The sequence below is a fragment of the Nannobrachium achirus genome, assembly GCF_963921795.1.
Source record: "Nannobrachium achirus genome assembly, chromosome: 5".
NCBI classification, from domain to species: domain Eukaryota; kingdom Metazoa; phylum Chordata; class Actinopteri; order Myctophiformes; family Myctophidae; genus Nannobrachium; species Nannobrachium achirus.
The window spans coordinates 13,154,296-13,165,117 of NC_137814.1; the positions used below are offsets into that span (position 1 = coordinate 13,154,296).

Below are 10,822 nucleotides of genomic sequence, written 5' to 3' on the forward strand. Positions count from 1 at the left end.
TGATATCATGGGGAGAAGTAGGCCTACAATAACACTCATGTCAGTGGTACGGTAGTTCCGCCAGGAGGCACAAGTCAGAGATCACAGTTATAGCCTACTGTCGCTGCTTCAAGGATGAGCTGAACCATAACAAGATAGGCTGTACCAAAACAATAGCTATCAGGCCTTGTGGAGACATCTCGTTTAGTAATTTATTGTAGAAGAATTGATGGTATCATTGATGGTTATATAGCCTAAAGGTTACATGGAGAAAAAGGCTGACAAACAGCCAAAAAGATCATGCACTTCCAGAGCCATATAGGCTGGGTGCTGGACTAAAGGTAATCAACAATAAAAAAGAAATAAAGTCCGCACACCAATTTGCTGTTCCCAATATAGAGTTTTACTGTGGTAACGTTTCGAGCCAAATGGCTCAGGTCTGAGGAAGAGCCATTTGGCTCGATATGTTACAACATGTAAAACTCTATATTGGGAACAGCAAAATTGGTGTGTGGACTTTCTTTCTTTTTTATATATAAAGGTTATACATATGCAGTCATATCATTTCTTCCTCAACTGTCAATGGGTTACATTAATATAATAACATTGTTGGGCGTGGCACTTCACCAAAACATTTCAAGCCAACCCCTCTTGTGTGCCCATATACGTATCTGACTGTATTGTGTTGCAGTCCCTCAAGCAACATCACATGCAAACATTTGTCCTGAGTTGACCACAAAGAAATGTAGCAGTTCTACCAGTGGAGGGAGCTGTTGTTCAAAGTTACTAATAAAATGACATGAAATAGATATCTAAACATTGTTGTTCACCTTAAATATGTTATAACATATTAATTTAATGTGTTATAAGTTATTCATTAAATGTGTTATTACTCCTTACTAGGATCTCCTTTTAGTTGACCTTGTACCAGTGATTTGCCAAACCTCTAATAGATTCTTCAATCAATCAAAAAACACACTTAGGTCTACTTTTAGGGAAATGCGTGATCCCAATGATCAGAATGAACAAATGCATGATCTCTATTGGTTGTTTAACTGAAAGACTGGAGTTACAGCTGTTATACGTCTGTGTAAACTCCTTTTCTTGGATGGAAACAAAAATGTGGTCAGGCTCTGCCAAAATAAACAACTCCAGCTCCTAAAGATAAAATAGCCTACATTATGTTAAAATAAATGAAACGATGAATACAGTAAGCTATCAACACTCACATTGAACACTCCGTTGGTATGTTGGCGTAGTTTAGCTGGTGATAAGAAACAAGGAGATTATCAGATGTAGACTATTTTATGTCTGTTTCCCCCAGTTCACATCAAAAGAGCTGCGCCCCAATACTGTTACATTAAAATGTTTGGGCGTGGTGGACTTCACCAACACTGGCCAAACATTATCTAAAAGCCAACCAGCATTCTGTCCCCTCCCCTCCCTAAAGCACCGCTATCACTGTCATATACTATCAAATGGGACACATAACCACCTTAAAGACTACTAAACCATTGTGTATAAATTATTAATAATTATTAAGCTCAATACATGAGCTGCTGTGGGAGAAGAGAAGGATATCAAATGGAACTCAACCACCTTAAAGACCATAACCATTGTGTATAATTATTAATTATTAATTATTAGGGATGCCCCGATCACGTTTTTTTTATATCTGTGTCATTCCTTGTCCCTTTTATGCCCATTTATGGAGATCCCTGATGTCATCAATATTATGCCCATATCTTGGGAATGCCCATGGATATATTGTGTCCGTCTCATGTGGTCTATATGACAGTGTTTCCCAACCTTTTTTCTGCCAGGGCATACATTTCTTTTTATTCATTCATTCTTTGGTATACTATTAACGCAATATTCTTCTCAAAACATTTAGGACAGCACTCACCAAATAACATTAAAGTGAAGGGGGGGAGGACAGAGACAGTTCCTCAGTTTCATCGATTTATTTTTGTTTTGCTTTGATGTAATAATAAAGAAACTATGGAAATACAAAATAGCACACACATGTTCATGTGCCTACAAATATATAAACAGTCAGTACAATGAACGGAGGAGTTGATTCACCTTCCCAGAATAAAACATGTTACCCATACAGTACTTCAAAAAACACATAAAAGAAAAAAATAAAGTCTTGTCTTGAACAACAGTACTCATCTGCAAACAGATCTGCGTATTTGGATTGCTCAGCAGACAGGAAGTGTTGCAAGGCAAAACTATCCCTCTGCAGAGCCAGGCACTTCGGTGTGCAACAACAGCGTTTTATTTTCCTCCCCCACTTCCTTGCACAGGGTGGAACAGGCAGCTTCCAGGCGGTTTCAGGCAGCACAGAGCGGCATTTCCATCGGTACACTGAAGTGCCCCGGATCGGTCCACTGGTTGGGAAATGGGAATCACTGTTCTAAATGTATTTACAAATACATTTATATAAATTAAACCATAATATAATGTATCCGATGAAGCCGGTCGATTTGACATACGTCTATTGCCCAAGTGCTGTGCGTGCCACCGTGCGTGTGCGTGTGTGTGTGCGTGTGTGTGTGTGAGCGCGTGTGTGTGTGTGTGTGTGTGTGTGTGTGTGTGTGTGTGTGTGTGTGTGTGTGTGTGTGCGTGTGTGTGTGTGTGTGTGCGTGCATGTTCTTGCTAAAATCGTGACTCCACATGCTAATGTCTTCCCCCGTTTCTACAGTTAGGCCTACAGTATAGGCTACTTTATGAAACAGAACATGCATTACCAACTTCATCTGATCAGGATAGAGAACTCATGCATGCAGGATACAGGATAAACAAGTTAAATTGGAAGTGATGACACAAAGTCATGCCCTTTGTTTCCTGTATGTGTGCATGGACCTACAGTACATCTGGAGCTACAGTAGGCTACATCTGAAAATGTGTCAATTGTTCAGTCATAATGCATGTATACTGTACGTGTTTGTTAAAGGACTTAATGGAACTGCAAAAACATCACGTAATGTTTGCCCTGTGAGCCGTGGCCGCTGTATAACTAACAACCTAGACGTGCTAGTACACACAGGCCTGTTGATAATAAACAAGGAAGGAAGACTCTTGTCTCATCATCTCTTCTTGCTGGGGAAGAAGATGACCGCCTCCATGCGGCCTCCCTGCAAGTAGCAATAGTTTGTGCAAGGCCATCTCGAGAAACAAACCTTGCCTCAAAATCAAAGCGCTGACTGGCCAGGGTCAAGACAGGTGACATCACCTGTCATTAGAACTTTATTGATCCTCCAGGGGAACTTCAGTCACACGAGCACAGCAGTGAGGATACAGTCTGAGGAGTACTGGATACAATGGCGTAAATAACACATCACAAAAAATAAACACCATCAAGCAACTAAAGGTGTACCTATTGTAGATATTGTTTAATTTGTCAAAAACACTTTCATGTGGAGTGGTTAGTGTGAACATTATACTGGTGAAAGATTATATAAAAAATATATTTTGTTTAATTGGACATATACCGGTACATAACATGACGGCGCCTTGCACGGTTGCTACAAGTCAAGACACCTTTATTTGCATAGAACGTTTAAAAACAACATGGGTTGATCCAAGTGTTTTCTAGTCAACATCAATGACACATTACAGCATTTAGAGAGAGCTTGAAACATAATAAGACAGATCTGGCCAAAAAAGACAACACAATAAAGTAAACACATTAAAGATTATCAAAAGCAAGACAGATTAAAACAGAGAAGAAGAGGCAAAGCATTTAGATAAAGTGCGAGAGAAAAGGTGGGTCTTTAGGTTTGATTTAAAATGCAATAGTGGGGCAGGACTTGATGTGTGTTGGGGGGCAGCAGCAGAGAATGCCCGATCACCATTAGTTTTTAGAAATCTTGGAGGAACTGAGTCGCTGTTGTCATGACCTATAAGCAATCTGGCAAACCATCGTCAAATAAAAGGGAACACCCACTCTGTTTTGTTCCTTTTCATTTGCGTAGCATCAGAGTCTGTTCTTGAGAGATTATGACCTAAGCAAGGGCTGGGGCAGGGATTAACAGGCTTGAGATGTAAGGCGGGGCTAGGCCATGTAAAGCTTTAAACACACAAAGTACGATTTTAATATCAATTTGATATCTCACGGGTAGTTAATGCAATTGGGCTAGAAGGAATATGCTCCCTTGGGTGGACTATGTGTCAGTACCAGGTAAACTGAGTTGCAATAGTAAAGTCGAGAAGTAATAACATGAATGACTACTGTACTTCCAGGTCTTTACGCATTCATTTTGCCAACAATCTACTGTATGCTGATAACTTCTTTGTCAAAGCTCAGAGAGGTGTTCAAATGGAAAGGTTCCTCACTGAACTGTGCATTTATTACGGCAGGAAGGGAATTAGGAGGGCCAAAATGATCACCTCAGTTTTACTTTTTATTCAATTGGAGGACGTTTGAAGCCATCCAACATGTCTTCAAGGCAATGGAAGAGTTTATTCATGGAATTGATGTTGTTGGGTGTGACCGGTATATCATATACGTAACAGTGCATTGTCTGCAGTGGCAAGCAACGTTATATTTCTGTAAAACAGTTCCAGGAGGCCAACATCACTGGTGCTACCAGGAGCAGAAGCCTTGTAGTAGGATTAACAGCAGTGCTTTTGACACTGTTGCACAAGTCATCTTCACAGCAGCTTATTGTAGCATCCTTTGACACGTTAACATCAATCAACATGTTGAGGAGGTCCTGATAATCTCCACACATGCTCCGAGTGGAACAGCCAATCAGGGTCATGTTTTGGGCTCCGTTATGATCCAGCACTGTGGACACAAAAACCCATATTACTACCTGTGCTTCATACTCGCAAAAATGTAATACTTTTGAGCATTCTTCTGAGCTGAGGAATATAAAACATAATAGTCGTCTGAAGCCATAGGCTGAGATTTACCTGACATGCATCGGTCCTGATCCCCCAAACATGATAATGTCTTCTGGGTGTCGCTGCAGTTCCGTGGATCTGTGCAAGTGTAGCACGTCTTACCATTCTCAACCAAGCTGCCGGCACTACCTAGAAGGATTACATTTTGATATAATTTTAAAATAACCCATTTAGCACGATTTGAAAATCACCCAGTTTTCCTGGAAAACTATTACTCAGCCTTTCCAAAACTATTTGATAGCTTACAACTTTGGCTTTCATAGAAATCCCAACAAAACATACACATTATACATATTTTCAACTTGCAGACAACCCACAGGACAGTGGCTAAACAAACCTTCCAAGTGTCACCAATTCATTTCATGTTTAATTTGATTCTACGACTGACTCTATATTTACAATTTACAATACAATTTAGGCATTTAGCAGATGCTCTAATCCAGAAAATCAAATGCATAGAAATCTAGAAAAAAAAGGGTTAGTTAATAAATTTAAACACCTCTTTTTTCCTTGCTGTGTCTGCCTAATTGTAGAAATAAGTTTGCATTCAAAAAGTACATAAACTTAGAGTCTTAGTATGCACATGAATGTATTGTCCTTCTGTATACTACATGGTTATTGTATTTAAATGTAGCTTAATTAGAAAACACCACAGATGGTATAGGTACAGTACTTACTTGTATACTTAACATTGCAGAGGTCCGTGGAACAACACTGGATGGTCTCTTTAAACTGTTGGTTTCCAAAGTACACTGTGCCATTAACACACTGATCAGCTGGCAAACAATTCTTCATATCGTAACCCAAACCACTGGGGTACGGTTCCACTGAAAACAAACAAATATTAGCTTCAAACCAAATAATGTCTTCATCGTCAAGAAGAAGTTTTACATTTTAGAGTTTTAAATGACAAGATAAAATGCACAGGATATAGAAGGCATGGGCAACATGCGGCCCTGTCGTTGACCATCTCAATGCGGCCCGGTGCCAAGTCCTCAAAGAAAATAAAATCTAGATTCTAAAAGGCTGCCATATGTTATTAATGGTTTTGAGAAATAATAATATTTACCATGAGTAAAGTACTATAGCCTGCTTCCTCATATGTACTTAAATGCTTTATGTTTATAATGTAACAATTATGACACAGTCAATATTGAGTCCATATGTATAATGCAATGTGTTTCATCAGTGACCTGGAGTGGTGCATATCAGATAAGATATGTATTAGCTTATTAGTTGATACAGCATTGAAGTATGTAATCTTTTTAGTGTATGAGGCCAGAGTACACCAGAGGGATACACTATAGTACAGCTGTAAAAAGATTAATTTAAATTAATGTAACTGAAAAATGTTCTGTTGTGAAAGCAATAGTACCGGTACCTTATTGTAAAATAGTCTGGCATGTCTACCAAATGCATGCAGTTTTAACATAATTCAGCACTATGTGTTTCAAGTTTCAATTTAATTGTACAATGTGTGGCCCTTCACTAACTTTATCAAAGTCAGTATGGCCCTCTGGAAATAAATCTTGCCCACCCCTGGCTAGCGCTTACCCTGAAAGTAATATGACACTACCAATCCAGCGCATTGCTGGGATCCAGGACAGACCTTTTCTTTTCCTAGCTCATGAAGTTTACAGCGTTCTTTAGCTCCTCCTTGCCCACATGCATAACAATTCAGGGCACAGGCTGTAAGACAACAGAAAGGATCACACAGGTTACAAAATAAAAAATGTATTACACATGTTCCAGGATCATTGTAATGTGTAAGGTTACATATACAACACTTTACAACACATGGCTTAGAGTTTTCCATGTGAGTGAGTCTGCATATTGTTTTGATGATGTGATAAGTGTTTTTCTTCACTAAAATAAGGGATAAAAATCGCTATATTGAGATACAGCAGGGCAGATTTTATGTTTCCTTCCTAAAATGGCCCACCAGTATAGTCATGTGAAATTCATACATTGAAATTGAGTGAGTTTAAAGTAATCTCGGCAGATTCTTCACACCTTCTCTGTATGAGTGTGAAGCAGGGCATTGCTGAAAATAACTTTTTCAGCTTTTTGAAAAAGACTGAATATAGGCCCATTCCCACTGGGCCAGATAACAGATAAAAAAATCTCTTTCTCCAGATATTTTTCCATTCAAAGTGGATGGTAGATACAGATAAAAAAAATAACTATGACAGATATTTGCCACAGATACTTTTATCTGTGGCAAATATTTTTTGTATCTGTATCCATACACTTTGAATGGAAAAATATCTGGAGATTTTTCTATCTGTTATCTGGCCCAGTGGGAATGGGCCTTAAGACTTTATTAAATGGTGGTTTAATGCTGCTTTAATGTCTACTCTAGTGGTAAACTACTGTGAAGAGGTGCATATGCATTTCTCTTCAGGGAAGCAGAACTCAGCAGAACACCTGACAGTTTGGTTCGCTATTGTAAATGTGGGTGGAATAAAGAGTGAAATACAGGCAAAAAGAAATGGAACACAGTAGACACATACACGCACGCAGGCACGCACGCAGGCACGCACGCAGGCACGCACGCACGCACGCACGCACGCACACACGCACACACGCACACACACACACACACACACACACACACACACACACACACACAAAGACTTACCTTTAGGGAAAAGTGTGACCCCAATGATCAGAATGAGCAAATGCATGATGATCATCTGCACTGAGAGGTTGAACTGAAAGACAGGGTAGGGGTTACAGCTGTAATACTCCTTTTCTTTAGGCAGGTAGGTGTATTGGCAGGGACCAATGGAGACAAAATGTGGTCACTGGTCAGGCTCTGCCAAGATAAACAACTTCAGCTATATCCCATCAAGATAAAATAAACTAAAGTGGTTATAAATTAAAGATGATAAGCTATATCAACACTCACATCAACACTCCGTTGTAAGTTGGTGTAGTTAGCTGGTAATATTAACGAGGAGATACCATCAGATGTCTTATAGGCCTATAGATTGTTTCCTGACTATTCACCATATTCCTGGCCATTCTATGGAGGCTGCCATTTTCCTTTTACAGAGGGCGCTGGAGCATTTTTCTTTGTGTGCTGCTTCATAAACATCTTTTCACTTCCTCCCAAGTAAGGAAGTGACATGGAATTGTCTGTTGCCAGATTTTGCCAAAGAAATAAGCCCAACAGAAGCAACTACAGTAGGCTATACTACTTTACATTTACATTTGAAAATAGCAGATCAGCAAGCTCACAATGTGTCACACTGCGACACATTGTGAGCTTGTATATTTGCTATTTAAAAAATATTGAGGGAAAACATTTTTTTGAATATTTTTGAAACATTTTTTCAAAAATATCCGACTGTGTTGCAGACACAGTGCCGGTTCCCCCTTTAATGCAAACCCCATTATACCTATTGTCATAGGACCCGTTTTGACCATCTGTTTGAAAAAGCGACAGAGATCTCATATATGGGCATAAAATGGACGCAGATAAACAGATATCTCCATATATGGCATATATGGGCATACAATGGACGCAGAATCACAAAGTTCTCCGTATACGGGCATAAAAGGGACACAGACAGACAGATACAGAGATCTCCATATATGGGCATAAAATGGACGCAGATAGACAGATATCTCCATATATGGGCATATAATGGACCCAGAACTATAACTGCAGTGATCTCTATATGGACATAAAATGGACGCCGACAGACAGACAGATACAGATATCTCCATATATGGGCATAAATGGACACAGGCAGACAGATGGTCAAAACAGGTCCTATGAAAACAGGTATAATGGGGTTTGCATTAAAGGGCGGGGCATTCATTCCCTATTTACATTGTTCCGAGTTGGCCAGGTCGCCGACTAGACGCTGGGCCGCCCCAGCTTCTAGTCATTTATAATAATGGACGATTTGATTTACTTTTCGGGCAAGTGGGCATGACCTTTGGGCAAGTAGAACATGACCTGTACTTGCCCGACGGGCAAGTGCCTCTAGACCTTAGTGTCAACCCCTGATAGGTATAGATGTTCCGTAAGGCACTCCACTCGCAGTCTCATGCACACGCATAGGACATATGCACGACCACCGAGGCCCACACACATGTATGGTAATCATGTGTAGGCCTACAGATATGTAATTGCCTTATCTGAAGTATGTGCTTTTTTCCTTATTATTCAAAGTCCGGTCTTTTGGTCTCATCTGTTCAAACGCTTGCGTCAAACCTCAAAGACTTCTTAATCCAATATACTACAGTGGAATTCTGGATCAATCATTAATCGATGAGGCAATTAGGAGCCATCATTAGGTGGTGATGGTTATGCTTTATGTACATGATATCATGGGGAGAAGTAGGCCTACAATAACACTCATGTCAGTGGTACGGCAGTTCCGCCAAGTCAGAGATCACAGTTATAGCCTACTGTCGCTGCTTCAAGGATGAGCAAAACAATAGCTATCAGGCCTAGTGGAGACATCTAGTTTAGTAATTTATTGTAGAAGAATTGATGGTATCATTGATGGTTATATAGCCTAAAGGTTACATGGAGAAAAAGGCTGACTGACAAACAGCCAAAAAGATCATGGACATCCAGAGCCATATAGGTTGGGTGCTGGACTAAAGGTAATCAACAATAAAAAAAGAAATAAAGTCTGCACACCAATTTTGCTATAGAGTTTTACTGTGCTAACGTTTCGAGCCAAATGGCTCAGGTCTGAGGAAGAGCCATTTGGCTCGATATGTTACAACATGTAAAACTCTATATTGGGAACAGCAAAATTGGTGTGCGGACTTTCTTTCTTTTTTATATATAAAGGTTATACATATGCAGTCATATAATTTCTTCCTCAACTGTCAATGGGTTACATTAATAGCCTATAATAACATTGTTGGGCGTGGCACTTCACCAAAACATTTCAAGCCAACCCCTCTTGTGTGCCCATATACGTATCTGACTGTATTGTGTTGCAGTCCCTCAAGCAACATCACGTGCAAAGTTAACATTTGTCCTGAGTTGACCACAAAGAAATGTAGTAGTTCTACCAGTGGAGGGAGCTGTTGTTCAAAGTTACTAATAAAATGACATGAAATAGATATCTAAACATTGTTGTTCACCTTAAATATGTTATAACAAATTAATTTGCCAATGATCAGAATGAACAAATGCATGATCTCTATTGGTTGTTTAACTGAACGACTGGAGTTAGCCTACAGCTGTTTTACGTCTGTGTAAACTCCTTTTCTTGGATGGAAACAAATTGATTGATTGATTGATTGATTGATTGATTGAAGACTTTATTAGAAGTTTGCATAGGAAAAGGTACAGTTTCATGACGGTACAGTTCACTGGTACAAGGTCTACTAAAAGGAGATCCATGAAAAGACTAAGCTTATTTCCACAGGAAACCATTTAAGTATCTCATATAACATTGAATGACAGACGAATAGAACAAACACAGTACTATGCAGTAGATATATAAAGAAAAGAAAAATGAGAGAACAAAAAGTCTAAACAGTTTTACCAGTTGCGAACGGCTGCTGCCTGTAAGTGGTTTTTCAGGGCAGGCTCTGCCAAAATAAACAACTCCAGCTCCTAAAGATAAAATAGCCTACATTATGTTATAATAATTGAAACGATGAATACAGTAAGCTATCAACACTCACATTGAACACTCCGTTGGTATGCTGGCGTAGTTTAGCTGGTGATACACGAGGAGATTATCAGATGTAGACTATTTTATGTCTGTTTCCCCCAGTTCACATCAGAAGAGCTACCGCCCAATACTGTTACATTAAAATGTTTGGGCGTGGTGGACTTCACCAACACTGGCCAAACATCTAAAAGCCAACCCACCAGCATTCTTTCCCCTCCCCTCCCTAATGGATAGACTACTATCATGGAACACATAACCACCTTAAAGTCTAC

The 10,822-nt window shown here is 39.5% G+C and overlaps 1 protein-coding gene across 1 annotated transcript; it reads right to left on the minus strand.

Moving 5' to 3' along the window:
* Positions 1 to 3,489: 3,489 nt before the first annotated feature.
* Positions 3,490 to 10,683, minus strand: LOC308285369 (uncharacterized protein). Its single transcript, XM_080726096.1, has 6 exons — positions 10,561 to 10,683; positions 7,535 to 7,607; positions 6,448 to 6,582; positions 5,571 to 5,720; positions 4,903 to 5,022; positions 3,490 to 4,774 (listed from the first exon to the last, which is right to left on the minus strand). Exons 2-6 carry the CDS (start codon positions 7,587 to 7,589, stop codon positions 4,527 to 4,529), a joined length of 708 nt encoding a protein of 235 aa, XP_080582222.1. The 5' UTR covers positions 7,590 to 7,607; positions 10,561 to 10,683; the 3' UTR covers positions 3,490 to 4,526.
* Between the last annotated feature and the right edge of the window lie 139 nt (positions 10,684 to 10,822).